Below are 18513 nucleotides of genomic sequence, written 5' to 3'. Positions count from 1 at the left end.
CCAGTGGCTCTTTATTGGTAGCACATATTAGCCGCTTCAATGTTGGGGTCAAAATAACTCAGGATTACGTGCAAACAAAAAATTGTACTGGGATGTTAACATGATAACTGACCCAAATACATTCTGTTCTAACAGCTCCTGTCACCAGGAAACAATTATACAGCTTTTGCCTAATTTTTATCTACATTTTTTTTAGTTACACAACATAATTGCAATTAAAATCTATTCCATAGCCTTTTAAAGTTTTAACCTATATACTGCATGAAAGACAAAGTAGCTGTTTAATCCTATCTTTTAAAGTAACAGTTCTTATTTTTCAAAGAAAGATTTTTCCTTTCATTCACAGATATTTCACAAGTCGAAAATTAGGCTGTGTTTTCTGACGCTGCAATTATGGAGGGCTAACTCCCATACGTGCAGAGCTGGATTATACGCTGAGGGTGGGCTCACCGCGCCCCAGAGTAAGTATCTGGGGTGAGTCTGCCTCACCCCACTTTCAACTGGCTTTTAATTATAATGAGGCAAGACCTCCACCGGAGGAAGCTCCGCCTCATAAAGCGGCAGGCCAATTGGAGGCTGACTGCTCTGCAGTACCGACAGTACCACTATGTTCTGTGACCACTATCGATACTGCAGCTAGGCCAAGGAGCAGATGGTCAGCAATAGACCTGGACCTCCAGGGATCTCGGGCAGACCTAAACTGCATGTTGGACGGCTGAGGCGTCATGGTAGATATGAGGCTCCTTCACCGCTCTCTCCCACAATCTTCGCCGCTCCCCCATCGTTCTCTTCGCCATTCCCTCCTTTCAGTAGGCAGCTGAAGGGACTGGCGAAGTGAGAGGGAGGTTTCAGGAAGTGGATGACAGGTAGTGGACAAACTATTGTGATGTCAGCGGCAGGAGAAAACGCAAGTGCGCCAGCAGACAGAGTAAGAGCTGAGTTCCTGTTCAACAGCAGGAGTGTGAAAATAACGGTGTACGTGAAAAGGAATGCTTATTGGACCTTCTCTGTATCCATCTTTTGTTTCTTTACTTATCCCACTACTGTTCACTTTTGCTTTACATTCTCATCCCTTTTGTCACTAAATCTCTCCGACCTTCCGTCCGATCACAGACCTTTCCTTTTGTTTTTTCCTTGCCTCTGTACTTGATTAAAAACTGTTAAATCGCCAACATCCTTCCACTCCTCATAAAAGGTTATCGACCTGAAAAATGAACTGTGTTTCTCTCTCCACAGATGACCTGCTGAGCATTTCCAGTATTTTCTGTTTCTATTTCAGATTTCCAACGTCCTCAGCTTTTGATGGTTGAAACAACGTATGAGTTTTTTTTTTTAAGTTTTAGAAAATGAAAACAGTCTCTACAAATTCACAAACAACCATCATAGATTGCAATGTATAGCACCTTTGAGGTAGAGAAGTGTATCAAGGTGCTTTGCAGAGGGTGGCATGCTGAAAAGTTAGAGCATGGGAAAGGTTTGAGGAGGTTCGACTGAACATGTGGTGAATAAGAAACTTTGAAAGTGAGGATTGATATGACAAGGTGAGGCACATTTTATAAAGGTTACCATTGCTGATTGGCTTCCAGTAACCTTAGCTGGAATGAACATGCAGGCATGCAGACAGAAGGTCTGCTGCAGCCTGGTTGGGATGTCCTGACAGATAGTGCCCTTATGGTTTGGTACCCTTAATTGTTCAAAAAGGAAAAAACTCGCAATTATATGGTGCCTTTCATGGCCTTGGGATGTCTCAGAGTGCATTACAGCCAACCAAATACTTTTCACTGTTACAATGGAGGAAAACGAGTCAGCCAATTGGCACACAGCCGGATCCAAAAACAGCAGTGTGATAGTGTCTAGGTATTCTGTTTTTGGCGTTGTTGGTTGAAGGATAAATTTTAGGCACAACACAGTGAATAACTCCCCTGCTCTTCTTTGAAAAAGTGCATGGGATTTTTTACATTCACTCAGGTGAGATCATTATAGTTAAACTTTCAAATTCCCCTCCAAGTCACACACCATCCCGAGCTGGAAACAAATCACTGTTCCTTCACTGTCACTAAGCCAATGTCCTGGAACTCCCTCCCTAACATCACTGTGGAAGCACCTTCACCACAATGACTACAGTGGTTCAATCAGGCAACTCACCAACATCTTCTCAAGGGTAATCAGGGATAGGCAATAAATGCTGGCTTTGCTGCCAATGCCCACATCCCATGAATGAATTTTTAAAAAGTTTAATTTCCAACTGAGGTCATAACTATCAGGATAGATTGGACAAGCTGGGGTCTTTATTCTAGAAAAGAAGACTGAAAGGTGACCCGAGAGAAGTTTTCAAGATTATGAAAGGGCTAGACAAGGTAGACATAGAGAGAATGTTCCTGCTTGTGCAGAAGACTATAAATAAGGGCTGTAATCTTAATCACTCCAATAAGGAATTCAGAAGAAACTTCTTTACCAAGGAAGTGGTGAGAATGTGGAACTTGCTAGCTTATAAAGTGACTGAGGGAAATAGTACAGATGAATTTAAAGAGCAGCTACAGAAATACATGAGGAAGAAAGGAACAGAAGAATATGCTGACAGAGTGAAATGAAGTAGGGTAGGAGGAAGCTCATGTGGAGCATAAACACAGGATGGACCAGTTACTTCAAATGCTATAAACACTACACAATTTGATGTCTAACTCAAAATGTAGGCTAAGCTTGTGACAGATTAGATATACAGTATGTGCAAATGTTCTTCTTCATGGTATGAACCATCTCTGCACACAAACTATTCAATGTGGAATTTATTGCAAACGGGACTTGCTTGGTCCTACGCCATCATGGGATAAGAGTTAAATTTTAGGCTGTGTTTGCTGCCAACGCAGCGCATGAGCAGTTCTAGCGTTTCTCCATGTTTACTGTTTTACAGACTCACGCAGTGATTAATTGGGGTGGCCATCTTTGAGACTGGCTCATTGTATCAGACTGGCAGCAGAACAGGATTTCATAGACCTGACACTGCTAGATTGAAGTTCATTCAGTGTCAAAGAAAAAAAACTTTTGCACCATCTTAATGCAGAAATAAAGTCAATAATTTAAAAACAGCAAAGTAAAGAATGGAAAATCTTGGAGACGCTTGGGCAGCATCTTGTACTGAATGCCTCTAGAATTTAATTTAAAATTTTTCTGCCATTCATCTGTCGTTATGAAATATTAAAAATCTTAAGATCTGCACACATTTCCTGTCTACAAAACTCATGCTTTGGGCGCACTCTTATGGAATAATCGGCAGGCTGGGTACAGCAGAGTGACATCTGCACGGACCAGTGTGCATATGCAGACGGCCATGTTGTGTTGGCAGGAGACACAGTGTGGATTTAATGCAGCTGTGCTGAGTAAACTGCAATTCATTTAATAAATTAAATGGAGGGTAGTAGATCTGTCACAGTGAATTCATACCAATAGGCACTACGTTGTTAACTTTGTGTCAATTACATTGATTTGGTGAATCATTGATTCTGCACCTTTTGTAGTGTCACCAATTCAGGATTTGTAGGATGTGAGCTTTGCGTAGGAAGTGTGGGTTAGATTTTAAATTTTTAAAAATCATTCTTCAGCATGATTCAGGTTTTATATATGCCTAAACTTTGAAATATAACAGATTCCATTTATCAGTAGCTCTTGTTTGGTCATTAATTTCTCATTTTTGTTTTGCTTTGTTTCCCCCTTTTTAAAAAAATCTGCAAATATCGCCCTTTTTTCTGTCAACTCCCACACCCATCGCCAGTCACATGAGAACATTTGTGTATGTATGTTTCACTATCATTTGCTTGTCACGGCAACCAGATGTCGGTGTTCACAGCTCCCTACAGACCAGCTGAGGAATAAAAAAAAAAAATAAATTCCTTAGCAAGTCAGCTAGAGCAAAATGTGCAAGGCTGGTCCTAATGCAGAATATTTCCTCTCGATTTCTGCCCTTGCACGAAAGCTTGGAGTGGCTATTTCATGTTTATTGAGGATTTATTAGGAAGGGGGGCAGGGTGCTGGAAAATAAGCAACAAAAATAAAAAGAATCTGCTGCGTTCTTCTTCCCACTTAATACTAAGGAGTGGGAGTTCAAACAATGAGTTCTGTCACAGCATTAATCTGCAGAGCTATCATCTGCAAATTAACCTTTAATTAAGTGTTTTCAGAAGCCAGCACCATGCAGTTACCATAGCAACTGAAAGCGTTATCCCCCTCCCCAACCCAGTATGTCTCAGTAATTTAATAACTACTAATTAGTTTCAGTAACACATGAATATGAGTCACTCCTGCTGCCAAAGAAATGTTTGTGAAAATACCTTCACACAGTCCTTAAACGAAAGGTTTTTACAGTTGATATGTACAAGAGCAATTACTCAAATCCAAACTTAAAAGCTCAATGTATTCTTCAAACCTAACTTTTATTTTTAAAGTGGGTGCAGATGTCATATTGTGCCTTTATATGGTCAGGTTAGCCTCTACAGCTTTGTACTCGTGCATGACTGCAGATAGTAATTAAGCTAAAAATAAAATCCTTTAGAGACTTAGAGCTGGTGCGTACTGATCAGTGTGGCACTTACCATGGTGAGGCTGTACTTTCATTTTATGGGAGCCTGCTAACTATCCCAAACTATCCCTCAGATATCATTAGTAGTATTATAGGACTTGGGGGTACTGTACAACGATGAGGCCATTGAGCCCCGCAAGCCAGATCCATCATTCTATTAGATCACTGCTCACATGTACCAAAACTTAATTTTCCTGTCTTTGCTCCAGATCCCTTGATAGTCTTACCCAACAAAAATCTATCAATCTTAGCCTTGACATTTTAAATTGGCCTGCAGCATCCACTTTAAGCATTGGGGCATACAATCTTCATGCTGAGTTCCTAAGAATTCTTTTTAAATAACTGAGATTCATTGTTTAAGCAACTGAACTTTTCTTGTCCTGTAGCGAGCTAATTACTAGATCTCCTCCCCACAACACAGCCATATCAAGACCGGGTGCAACCTGGCCACTGAGGACCAGATTAAGCTCTTAATGTTTCATGGCCACTATTTCCAACTAAATTCCCTGTGGTGTCCAATGTCAGCACTGCAGAGATAAGGGAGTATACTTGGGCCCCTCCCTCTAGTGTTCTATCTAAGCAGAATCACTTACTGCTCATAACTAGAACTCACTGAATGCAGTGAATATACAGCACAGAAACAGGCCATTTGATCCAACTGGTTTGTGCTGATGTTTATGCTCCAAGCAAATCTCCTCCCATCCCACTGTAACTCGCTCTATCAGCATGTTCTTCTACTCTTTTCTCCCTCATATGTTTATTTAGCTTCCCCATAAATGCCTCTTTGCTATTCACCTCAATCACTCCATGCTGTAACAAATTCCATACTTTAGCAATTCTCTGATTGAAGATCTTTTTGCTGAATTCCCTAATGGAATAATTATATTTATAGTCCCCTAGTTCCGGACTTCTGCACAAGTGGAAACAGATTATCTACTCTATCACATCCCTTCATTATTCTAAAGACCTCTGTCAGATCCACTCCCATCCTTCGCTTTTCTGCAGAAAGGAGTTCCAGCTTATTCAGCCTTTCCTAAAAGATCTGACCTTAGAGAGCAAAGTTTAATGTGGCAGTGGAATCTCCACATAACACAGGTAGTTATAATAGTCATTGTTGAAACATTAATTGATTCCCTCCACATTTGTCTTCTAACTGCCTTGTGTTTCCAGCATTTTCTGTTTTTATTTGAGATTTCCAGCATCTGCAGTATTTTTCTTTTGCAGTAATATTCTATCTTTTTGCTTGGTTTTAATCAAATTCTAGTCCTTCTGAGGCTGTAGGTTTTACAGAAGTCTGAAATGACGTTGAATAAACCAGCCAGAGATTGACTAGCATCTTAGCACAGACCAGAATAGTGGCTAATATGTTACTGAGATCCAAGAGCTGTGAAGATGTAGAAAGGAGGTAGAACACAAAGTGAAAATGGCAATAAAGAAATGGAACGAATGATCCCTTTACTTGCTCTTGTCCCTATGTCCCCTGAACAAAGCCTAGGGTTCACCTTAAGTCATGTATCATCACTTCAATTTCTTTCATAGTGAGGGAGCTTTCCATTGTTAATTACTGAGTGGTGAATCTCCTTAGCATAGCTAATGAGCGCCCTCTGCTGGATAATACAGGAACTCAAGAAGTGGATTCTGTGTGAGAAAGCATTCTGGATGGGAGAATTGGACCCACCTGAATAGGGTAATGGGTGATTCATCACCGCCAGATTCTCCTCCCTAAGATCCACCCAGGCCATGCTTAGCAACCTGGCAAAAAAGATTGGAAAATCTATTGCATGAAGTATTGATCAAACTCAGTAAAAGAAAATTATTGCTCAGGACATTGGGGAGAACTCTTGTTTGAATAGTGTCATGGGATTTTTACATCCACTTGACAGGGGCCTTGATTATAAAGTCTCATCCAAAAGGTTCTGGGAGTGGGGCACTCCCTCTGTAATGTGAGTGTATTGGAGCTTAAACCCCCAACCTTCTGATTCACAGACTGAGTGAGAGGCCAGGCTTCTACCCATTGAGCCACAGCTGAATTAGCACTTGATTTCAATGAAGTAGTGGCATCAGTTACTGAATACAACTTAAAACAGATGCAGTCACCTCAAGTTAGGGTTTCGGAAATTCAGTGGCCTGAGGTTACAGGTACCATGCTTGGAGGCCTCTCAATTAAATAATGCATGCAACTGTGGCTGAACACTAGACTTTTCATTAGAACAAAAAGGGAGACTTGAAACTGCTTGAAAGTTATTTATGGTGCTTATGATTAAAGGCCCGACGATTGCTTAACTGTTTATAGCTATCTAACTATCCCACCCGACTTTCACCTGGTCAGGTTGAAACTGATGGGTTTTAGGTGGCACAATGCCAAAAGCCAATGAACAATACCTGAATCTGAAAGATTCAAATTGACATGTATTTGCTATTATTTTGTAAATACTGCTGCTTTGCACACCCAACAATCTTGATCTGCTAAAATGCAGCTTTTGCAAAACCAGCTGATTGAAGAGATGGGATCGCTGGTACTAAATAATCACCATGAATTTCAGTCTTTGTATCATTCGCCTGCATGTGAGCTGTGCGAGGTGTGAAATGCAACAGGAACTGACAAACTGCAAAACAAAAACAAAAACAGAAATACCTGGAAAAACTGACAAACTGCAATTCAATGTAATTAGAAGACTAGTGTCAATCACCAACATCTGACTCCAGAACAATTGATAGTGGCAGAGGGTACAGTCAAAATTGTTCTATTTACCATCCCTCGTACAAAATACACTCTCATATCTTACACAGATTATTCACCACCATATCCCACCACACAGCCTATACATCATCATATCCTAATGAACAAACTATTCACCATATTATCTATGGACTATTTACCATTATCCCAATACAGAGACTATTCATCATCATATCCCATCACACAAGCGATTTACCAGGTTATCATACATGAACTATTCACCATCATATCCCACAAAAGAACAACAGTTTGTATTAATATAGAGCTATAGCAAGATGTCTCAAGACATTTTGCAGGAATGATACCAACAAAATTTGACACTGAGCACATTAAGAATTACTAAGGCAGATGACCAAAAACTTGGCCAGAGAAAAAGGGCTGCATTTATATAGCACTTATATGACCACATGACGTCCCAAAGTGCTTTACAGTCAATGAAATAGTTTTGGAGTGTAGTCACTGCTGTAATGTAGGAACCGTGGCAGCCAATTTGCACGCAACAAGCTCCCACAAACAGCTATTAGCAGATAATCTGTTTTCATGATGTTGACTGAGGAAAAACTCTTGGTCAGGACACTGAAGTAACTCCCTGGTTCTTCGTCAAACTACTATCTTTCACGTCCATCTAAGAAGGTAGACAAGGCCTTTGCATTAACACCTTGTCTGCAAGATGGCACCTCTGACAGCGCAGCACACCCTCAGTCCTGCACTGGAGTGTCAGCCTGGATTATGGGCACAAGACTTTGAAGTTGGACGTGAATTCATGACCTTCTGACTCAGGCAAGTGTGCTAAAAAGTGTGCCATGTCCAACACAGGTAAGTTTTAAGGAGTGTTGTAAAGGAGGAAAGTGAGGTAGAGAAATAGAAAGGTTTAGGGAGGGAATCCCAGCACATAGGACCTCAGCAGCTGAAAGTGCAGCTACCAGTGGTGAGGTGATTAAAATCAGGAATGCTCAAGATGCCAGAATTGGAGTAGTGCAGATATCTTGGGAGTTGTGGGGCTGGAGGAGGTTACAGAGATAGGAAGGAGAGAGGCCATGGAGTGATTTGAATGTGAAGCTAAGAATTTTAAAATCAAAGTTTGTTTAAATAGAAGTCAATGTAGGTCAGCAAGCACAGGAGATGGGCAGATGGGACTTGCAAACTAGGACATGGTTAGCAGAGTTCGGAGGACCTCAAAGTTTACCGAGGGTAGAATGCAGAAATCAGCCAGGGATGCGTTGAAATCGTCAAACAAAGGCATGGACCAGGGTTTCAGCAGCAGATGAACTGAGGTAGGGGCAGAGTTGGGTAAAGTTATGGAAGTGAAAATAGGCTTCCACGTTGATGGAATGGATTTGTGTTTGTAAACTCATTTCTGAGTCAAATATGACACTGAGATTCGAACAATCTGGTTCCGCATCAGGCAGTTGCAAAGGAATGGAGTTTGTGGCAGGGACTGAAGGCACTGGGCTCAATTTTGTGGTCAGCAGTGAAGCAATGGCGTTTGCCACTGACCTCAAAGAAAGCTCCCCACAAAGATGCAGCAATCTCTTTGAAGTGGTTTTTGCCTTTCCCGATGGCAGTTTAAATCAGGTACAAGTCAAAAGGAGGCAGGGCTTGGGAATCACAAGGATCAAGAGTCCTTGCTGCATCAAGCTTTCTGGCTGCATCTACGCTTATTGCAGCTCTGCTGTTGCTCTGTCCTTCATTGTGCTGAATGCTTACTCCTTTTTGCATCTTGCCTGAACTGGCTAAATAATGGAGGCTTTATTTTAGGATTCTACTGGTGCTTGGCCTAAATAGCCAAGTGGTAATGGTACTGGGTTTGTAACCCCAAGATCAAGAGTTCAAATCTCACAATGGCAAAACTATGCAACAATGTAACTTCATCTGAAACAGATGGAAACGGGTTTGTACTCGAAAGAGTTACAAGTCAAAAGGATGTTTTGGCACGCAGCAGCACTGATGTCAGCAAGCAGATAGGCAACCGATCACATCGAAATATTCACACACAACAAACCAGTATGAGTGTTTAGCAACAATTATGAAGTTAAAAACCCAATTACGCCTCACCTCAAAGGTTTTTACGGACAGACTGACAACATTACAGCAGAAGTTCTCATCGTTTCAAATGATTTCCCATTAATTGCAGTGCCTCAACACAGCACCCTCTGTAGAAATGTATAATCACTGGCGACAGCTTCTGGACTTCAATATTATTCTGCATGTGCTCCAAAAGCTGCTCTGTTACAGTGGAGAAACACTGACAGTTTCGCCATCATTACCATGGCAAACTCTGGCCCAATACCTTCAATCTTCTCAATACACAGTTCGTGGCAATCCCTGCTCATCCAATATCGAATGTCAGGTAAGTAATTTGACATTTTAGGGACAATAGTGGGGTCAACAGAGGTGGTGATGAGGTAGAGCTGGGTGCTGTCAAAGTATATTTGGAAACTGATGGCATGTTTTTGGATGACATTGCTGTGGAGTAGAATGTTGATGAGACTACTAAATATATTATATAAATATATTAATATTTATATTTTGACCCAACGACAGTGAAGGAACGGCGATATATTTCCAAGCCACTGACCATCCTGACTTGAAAATATATTACCATTCCTTCACTGTCGCTGGGTCAAAATCCTGCAGCTGCCTCCCTAACAGCACTGTGGGTGTACCTATAGCACAGGGACGGCAGCTGGTCAAGGAGGCAGCTCACCACCACCTTCTCAAGGACAATTAGGGATGGGCAATAAATGCTGGCCTAGCCAGCAAAAACCACATCCCATAAGTGAATATAAAAAAAAGCAGACTATTCACCCTCATATCCTGCCACACAGAATATTCATAATCATATCCCACCTCACAGGCAATTCACCATCATACCACACAGGCTATTTTCCAATATACCTTACCACTACACACGTTTGCAAGGACCACAGCGACATAGTGTTTTTGAAATGACTCGCCTTGCTGAATAAAATTGACATCAGAAAGAAATCCAGCAAAAAAGTCTCGGAGAAGCTGCTGTAGTCAAACTGGAAGAAGAGGATGGTGAAACTCAAAGTTATGTATTGGTATGTTGGATTACAGAAGGATGAGCGCAGTAGCTTCATACTGGCCATAGTCATCATTAAAACATCGCAACTGCAATACAAAGTAAGACAGTAATTAATAAATACACAAAATTTTGGTTGTCCTGCCATGGACTGTTGTCTACAAGCTTATTTAATGGGACATTAATTAAACCAGAATAATTCAGATGTTTCTTTGAAGTCATATAGTTTAATCTTATGTTTCCATTCTAAATTCCTACATTCACATTTTTAATGGAAATAGTCTATGTAAACTTCTCACGCTGTAATTGCACCATCCTGCCAGTGGTGGCGCTGCAGTTATACCTATGTTCTGGGGAGCAAGTGAACCATAGCCCGTTAAGCTTGCACAGCCAATTAACATTAGAAATATGGGTTAGATTTTACGGATGGCACAATCCCCACAACCTCCCCACCCCACCCAACATCCCAGCTATAAAGCCGGAGGGTTGCCCACCCATGATCCCAACAGCTTCCCTGCAACAATTTGACATTGGAAATAGAGTTAATTGCTTTAAAGTGAGACTTCCACCTTTATCTCAGGAGGAATTCCTGCCTTGGCCAACTGCCGGCCAATCAGATGGCCAGCAGGTCTGTAGTCCCAGCAGCACCAGCATGGAACAGTGGCCACTGCGCGGTGTAAAGGGCAGAGAGGGGCAAGAGTTCCTAGAGTGTGCTCACAAAAAAATGTTTGCAGCAGTATGTTTCCAGTAGTGGTTAATGGATGTTTTTCAAATTGGAGGAAGGTTTCTAGAGGAGTTCCTAGGGTCAGAGTTGGGACCCTTGTTCTTCCTGATATATGTTAATAACCTAGACCTTGGTGTGCAGGGCACAATTTCAAAATTTCCAGATGATATGAAACTTGGAAGCTTTGTGAGCTGTGAGGACTTCTGGGCTTCTCCATGCAATGAGTTGTCGGGATCTGGAATGGACTGCCTCAGAGTGTGGTGGAGGCAAGTTCAATCGAGGCTTTCAAAAGCGAATTAGACAGTTATCTGAAAAGGAAGGTGTGCGGGGTTACGGGGAGAAAGCCGGGGAGGGTGTCACTAGGTGAATTGCTCATTCGGAGAGCTGGCACAGACATGATGGGCACCCAATGACTTCCTTCTGTGCTGTAACAATTCTGTGATGACAGGCAGTCCCATTATGCTGGTGACCCCAGGTAATTCTGGGGTCAGGGGTCTCACCAGGGGCTGAGGGATTGGGTTCAAGAGGTCAGGGAGGAGGTTAAAGGGGTGATGACCTTGAGAGTGAGGTACCTTCAATGGGGCCAGGTGGCCCACAAAGAAGGTACCACCATGCCTGATACCAGCCTGTGCAGTTAAAGCTGCTCGGCTTCTCATTTGGCATGTGCCCCCCACCCCCCATCACAGGTAATGTGGCGGTGGTGGGATGAGGCCCTTTAGTAGCTATCAAATGGCCACTTGGCCAAAGATAGACAATTCCCCAAACACCTCCCCCGTTCCCTGTAAAATTTCTAAGATGTTAGGGGTGGGCAAGTTGGTGGTGAGAAGGCCACCCGCTGTATTTTACCTGCCCCCATTTTCAAAACTGCTGGCAGGGGAGTGTAAAACCAGTCTTTGAACATGGGAATGTATATTGAAAAACATTATGATACAGATGCAGCATTTTTTTAAAAACACAGATTTGTATAAAAAGGTATATTTGTGTTTGAGCACGGATCCCATTGACACCATTTTGTCATACCTGCATGCCACTTGCCAACATCTGAGAAATGTCTCACTTAACCCTCTTTTAATGGTTATACCTTCTGTCATACCTTGCAAGCCTTCCCACACGAAGCAGTACTATGACATCAATTGCCCCCATTTAGCTCTCATTTTATTTCTCTCCTGATTTTTGATTGTTTCCCCTTCTGTTTCCATCCCTGGCCAGATTGGTTTCCCTGATGTTTATTGTTTCATACCTTGAAGTGGTAATGATGCCACAGAGGACAGTGATGTGGTCAAAAAGGACAAACACAGTTGTGAGGTATGAGGGGTGGAGGGCAGCAAACTGCAAGCACCATCACATGGGATGACAGGTGTGACAGCATCTTCGTTACATTATAAGCTATTCCCTGGATGAATGGGTGTGTAAGTTTCTGTGTCTCTGCCACTCTATAATGGAGGTGCTCAAGACCAAGCAATGATCATTTGTCTATCGAAGGGTCATGAGGACTCGAAACGTCAACTCTTTTCTTCACCGCCGATGTTGCCAGACCTGCTGAGTTTTTCCAGGTAATTCTGTTTTTGTTTTGGATTTCCAGCATCCGCAGTTTTTTTGTTTTTATCATTTGTCTATGATGTTCTCTTTTTCACCACTGGGGGTGAACTAATACAAGGAGCTCCAACACTTGGGTAATTATAAGCCAAGAGCTTGTTACAGTATGTTGCACCTTTACAGAGAAATTACAACACACAAACAGACCATTTGATCCAATCAGTCCATGCTACTGTTTATCCTCAATATGACCAGTATTCCACATGCTCTCCCTTTTGTTACATCCTTTCATCCCCATTTCCTTCAAATATCTAACCTATTTTTGAATGATCTCTGCTTTGATCATTAACCCCAGTTGTACATTCCACAGTCTCACAACCCTTGGTGTATTTCAAGTTTCTCCTGCTCAACACTAATATCCCAGAGGCTAGCAGACCTTTCTAGTTATGTATAGTCAAACTGCACTAAGGTAGGATTGGGTAAATAATTCAAATTGATTAACCATTACCTTCAACAAGAACACATTTGAGAACCTGTAAAAGCAATTAATAAATTCTCTAAAAATAAAATAAAAATAATATAAATGTGCAACAGCTTACTGTATGCCGAGCTTCTTCTGACTACTGAGAGAGAAAGCATCATTAGTGAGTGCATTGAGCACCACAGCTGGGTGAATGATGTACTTCTCCAAACATAGAAGCCAAACGTACAATCGCTCAAACCACATTAATTGGGCTGCATCTGGAACACAAAACAAAGAATTATACAGAAGATAAAGAGGGAGCAAAAACATTTAAGTGGTCATGGAATCAAGGGAAATGGAAGGAGTTAAGTTACAGATCAGACAAGATCTCACTGAATGTTGGAACAGGCACAACAGATTGAATGGCCTCCTCCTGTTCTAATGATTTCTTCAAGGGGTCATAAATGTGGAGGCCCTGTTATAAATGTCGCCTAGAGCTCCAGTCTGTGATCCCTTCCTTTCTCTGTTAAACACAGCAGATTCAACAGTTTGCCAGTGCTTTTTTATTTATTTGTTCGTGGGATGTGGCCAGCACTGGCTAGGCCAATATTTATTGCCCATTCCTAACTGCCAACAAGAAGGTGGTGGTGAACTTCCTTCTTGAACCGCTGCAGTCTATGTGGTGTAGGTACGCCCACAGTGCTGTTAGGAAGGGAGTTCCAGGATTTTAAACCAGTGACAGTGAAGGAACGGCAATATAGTTCCAAGTCAGGGTGGTGAGTGGTTTCGAGGGGAGCTTACAGATGGTGGTGTTCCCATGCATCTGCTGCCTTTGTCCTTTTAGGAGACAGAGGTTGCGGGTTTGGAAGGCGCTATCGAAGGAGCCATGGTGAGTTGCTGCCACTGTGCATTGGTAATAGAGGGATTCAATGTTTAAGGTGGTGGATGGGGTTCCAATCAAGTGGGCTGCTTTGTCCCGGATGATGTTGAGCTTCTTGAATGTTGCGGGAGCTGCACTCATCCAGGCAAGTGGAGAGTATTCCATCACATTCCTGACTTGTGCCTTGTAGATGGTGGACAGGCTTTGGGGAGTCAGGAGGTGAGTTACTCACCACAGAATTCCCAGCCTCTGACCTGCTCTTGCAGTCACAGTATTTATATGGCTGGTCCAGTTCAGTCCCCAGGATGTTGCATACCATTTTGATTCAGCTTGGGCACTTGGCAGGTGAGAAATTAAGAAATCAGCAACTAACTTTGCACTATGATTTTCGACTTTATAATGTGGGTTGCAGTTGGCACCTTAGATCAGATACCTCCCCACACACACACTCCCACTTTAACTGCCACGCTTGGGTTCAGACCAGACCAAATGCCATGGTAAAAGTCTATCCTTTCAACTAGCTCTAAAGGTCTTATGGACATTGTCTTCATCTGCTTTCTAACTAGTTGAAGTCTTCTACAGAAATCTTTAAGTCACAGGTGCAATCTTTCAGGTGAAACGTTAAACCAAGGCCACAACTGCCCTCTCAACTGCACTGGGTGTAAAAGGCCATTTTCAAGAAGAGGAGGGGAGTTTCCCCTGTGTCTCGGCGAATATTTGTCCTTCAATCAGCATTAATAAAGCAGACTATTTGGTCACGACCAGATTTTTGTTTATGGGACCTTACTGTGTCTAAATTGGCTGCCATATTTTCCTACATTGCAACAGTCACTACACATCAAGAAGTACTTCATCAGCTTTGGATGTCCGGAGGTTGTGAAAAATGCTATAGAAATGCAAGTCTTTCTTTCCTTCATCCTTCACGTGAGATCAGTGAGTGGCAGCAGTGCTGGGCACTGACCCTGGTCAGTACAGCTCCACTGCTTAATCCCATAATGTGCTGAACCATCAAGATACAGAGGATTTCATTTCCCATAAATACTGGCACTTAAAAGATTTTTAATATGTTTTTGTTGTAAATGAAAATCCAAATCAACAATTTAATTTACGGTCTACTTCACAACCTTTTTAGCATATTTTTTCAGATCTAAAGAATTCAGTTTAATTACAATCATGTTTTAGCTCCAGGTGATGTATTACTTTAATTTAAGCCCAATTTCACATGCAGCGCAGTTATTAGGCATGAAGGTTTTAATTCCCTACTATTGTCTTGATGCTCAGGCAAATAAATTCCACTCTAAGTGATCCCTATGTAGCCATATACGGTTATACTGCAGCAATACAGAGGCCCTTGTCAAATCATTTTCACACATAATTTTCAATGATCATTATCACTTGCAACAAGCAGAAATGCACATGAAAGGCAGACAGATTATAATAGCCAAGAAAATATTCATATCTGAAATAAAGCCACGCAGTTTCTAACCAGATTTTGCTTCATACATGCACAGTGGTGCAATATTTTGTAAAAGGTATTCTCATAACAGCATCTTTTAACAACAACAAGATATTGCATTTATACAGTGCCTTAACATAGTAAAATGTCACAAGAGTGCTTTTAAACAAATGTTGATACTGAGCCACATAAGGAAACAATTAGGACGTTTGACCAAAAGCTTGGTCAAGGAGGTAGTATTTTTTTATTCATTTATGGGATGTGGGCATCACTGGCTAGGCCAGCATTTATTGCCCATCCCTAATTGCCCTTGAGAAGATGGTGGTGAGCTGCCTTCTTGAACCCTTGCAGTCCATGTGGTGTAGCTACACCCACAGTGCTATAAGGGAGGGAGTTCCAGGATTTTGACCCAGCAACAGTGAAGGAATGGCGATATATTTCCAAGTCAGAATGGTGAGTGACTTGAAGGAGAGCTTCCAGGTGGTGATGGCCCCATGTATCTGCTGCCCTTGTCCTTCTAAATGGCTGTGGTCGTGGGTTTGGAAGGTGCTGCCTAAGGAGCCCCCGTGAGTTTCTGCAGTGTATCTTGTAGATGGTGCACACTGCTGCCACTGTTTGTCAGTGGTGGAGGGAGCGACTGTTTGTGGAGGGGTGCCAATCAAGCGGGCTGCTTTGTCCTGGATGGTGTCAAGCTTCTTGAGTGTTGTTGGAGCTGCACTTATCCAAGCAAGTGGAGAGTATTCCATCACACTGCTAGCTTGTGCCTTGTAGATGGTGGACAGGGTTTGGGAGTCAGGAGGTGAGTAACTCGCCATACGATTCCTAGCCTCTGACCTGCCCTTGTAGCCACAGTATTTACATGGCTGGTTCACTTCAGTTTCTAGTCAATGGTAACCCCCAGAATGTTGATAGTGGGTGATTCAATGATGGTGATACCATTGAATGTCAAGGGACAATGATTAGATTCTCTCCTGTTGGAGATGGTCATTGCGTGGCAATTGTATGGTGCGAACGTTACTTACCACTTGTCAGCCCGAGACTGGATATTGTCCAGGTCTTGCTGCATTTGAACATGGACTGCTTCAGTATCTGAGGAGTCGTGAAAGGTGCTGAACATCATAAAATCATCAACGAACATCCCTACTTCTGACCTTATGATGGAAGGAAGCGCATTGATGAAGCAGCTGAAGGTGGTTGGATCAAGGGCACTACCCTGAGGAACTCCTGCAGTGATGTCCTGGAACTGAGATGACTGACCTCCAACAACCACAACCATCTTCCTTTTTGCTAGGTCTTAAAGGAGGAAAGAGGGGGAGAGGCATGGAGAGGTTTCAGGAGGAATTCCAGAGCTTGGGGACCTGGCAGTTGGGGACACAGCTGCCATTGGTGGGGCAATTAAAATCGGGGATGCCAGAATTGGAGGAAATCAGGTTTTGGAGGGTTGTAGGAGGTTACAGAGGTAGGGAGGGGTGAGATCATGGAGATTTATGACATAAGGATGAGAAATTTTAAATTTCAACATCAATAATCCCTCAAAGTATACAAATAATTGACAAACCAAGTCTGGTTATAACAGCTTTCATTTGAGCTGATTGATAAATTGCATTACAGTGGAATTACACACAAGGGATCAATAAATTTGGCAGGAACATTGTAGACTGAACAATGAGCATTATCAAGTAATGAATTAAAAGGAAAAACACATCCATTTATAAATTATTAATAGTACAGTGCTGCAGTGCTGATGTTATTTAATTCTAATGGATGACCAACTCACCCACAGAAATCTGAGATGGGAGGTCATACACTGGTTCAGCAACACAACCTCCCATCTCCTTCTCTATGCCATTCACTTGCAATTTCTCTCAGAGTAGATTAACAGAAAACTAGTATGGATTGGAGAGGGAAAACACCAGCTCCCGTGACAATGTGGCCATTTTACTGCAACTAGAGTTTCAATCAGGGCTCTCACCTCCTTGATACATACTGAGACAATTCCACTTAAACACCTGCACTTCAATAGATACTGAGACAGTCCCACTTACACACCTCTCTCTTACTGACACCTCAGTAGATATGGGACAGTCACATTTACACATGTGTTTCTTACAGTCACCTCAATAGAGTCTGGGGCATCTGTCTCTTACCAACCTCTGAGATACTGTGAAATATCCACAACCCTTTTTTATTCTTTCTTAGAATGTGAGGGTCATTGGCAAGGCCAGCATTGGTTTCTCATTCTTAATTGCCCCGAGAAGGTGATAGCTCACCAGCTTCCTGAGTCGTTGCAGTCCTGGAACACATCTAATCAGAATTGGAAATCCTTAAGCTCATTGATTGGTTTTCTGTCACTTCAAGTGAGAAAAAGGCAGAGGTCCACTCAAAAGAACTGATCAAGGTTTGATAATTCAACTATAAAACTAAACAAGTTAGTATTATAGAATGATTATGAAATACAGCACTGAAAGAAGCTATATGGCCCATCATGCCTGTACTGGCTCTTTAATAGAACTCTCCAAGAAATTCCACTCCTCTGATCTTTCTCCATAGCCCTGCAAATTTCTCCCTTTCCGGTCTATATCCAATTCCCTTTCAAAAGTTCTTATTGAATCTGTGCTGGTTCTCTAAAGGAGCCATTTGCCTAGTGCCATTCCCCCATCTTCTCCCCATAGCCCTGCACTATCTTACTTTTCAGATAATAATCCAATTACCTCATGAATGCCTTGACTGAACCTACCTCCACCATGGGCTCAGGCAGTGTATTCCAGATTCTAACCACTTGCTGCGTGAAAAAGCCTTTCCTCATGTTGCCTTTATTATTTTACCAATTAGCTTAAATCTGTGCCCTCTGGTTCTCAATCCTTCCACCAATGGGAATAGTTTCTCCCTAGCCACTCTGTCCAGGCTCCTCATGATTTTGAATGCCTCTGTGAAATCCTTACTCAACCTTATCTTCTTCAAGAAACAGTCCCAACTTCTCCAATCTATGTATGTAACTAAAGTTCCTCATCCCTGGAACCATTCTTGTAAATCTTTTCTGTATTTCTCCAATGCCTTCATATCCTTTCTAAAGTGTGGTGCCCAGTACTGGTGGT

At 42.1% G+C, this 18513-nt stretch overlaps 1 protein-coding gene across 1 annotated transcript in view; it reads right to left on the bottom strand.

Moving 5' to 3' along the window:
• Positions 1-18513, bottom strand: part of pcnx2 (pecanex 2) — a 215934-nt gene that overhangs the window by 83777 nt on the left and 113644 nt on the right. The window contains exons 21-22 of the mRNA XM_041188107.1: positions 13219-13360; positions 10271-10448 (exon numbers count right to left, since the gene is read on the bottom strand). Coding sequence (XP_041044041.1) covers positions 10271-10448; positions 13219-13360 — 320 coding nt within the window. The remainder of the gene's footprint in view (positions 1-10270; positions 10449-13218; positions 13361-18513) is intronic.

Source organism: Carcharodon carcharias, chromosome 5, assembly GCF_017639515.1.
Source record: "Carcharodon carcharias isolate sCarCar2 chromosome 5, sCarCar2.pri, whole genome shotgun sequence".
In the NCBI taxonomy this organism is placed as follows: Eukaryota; Metazoa; Chordata; class Chondrichthyes; order Lamniformes; family Lamnidae; genus Carcharodon; species Carcharodon carcharias.
The sequence above is the reverse complement of the archived record's forward strand: the minus strand, read 5'-3'. Positions and strand labels throughout refer to the sequence as shown.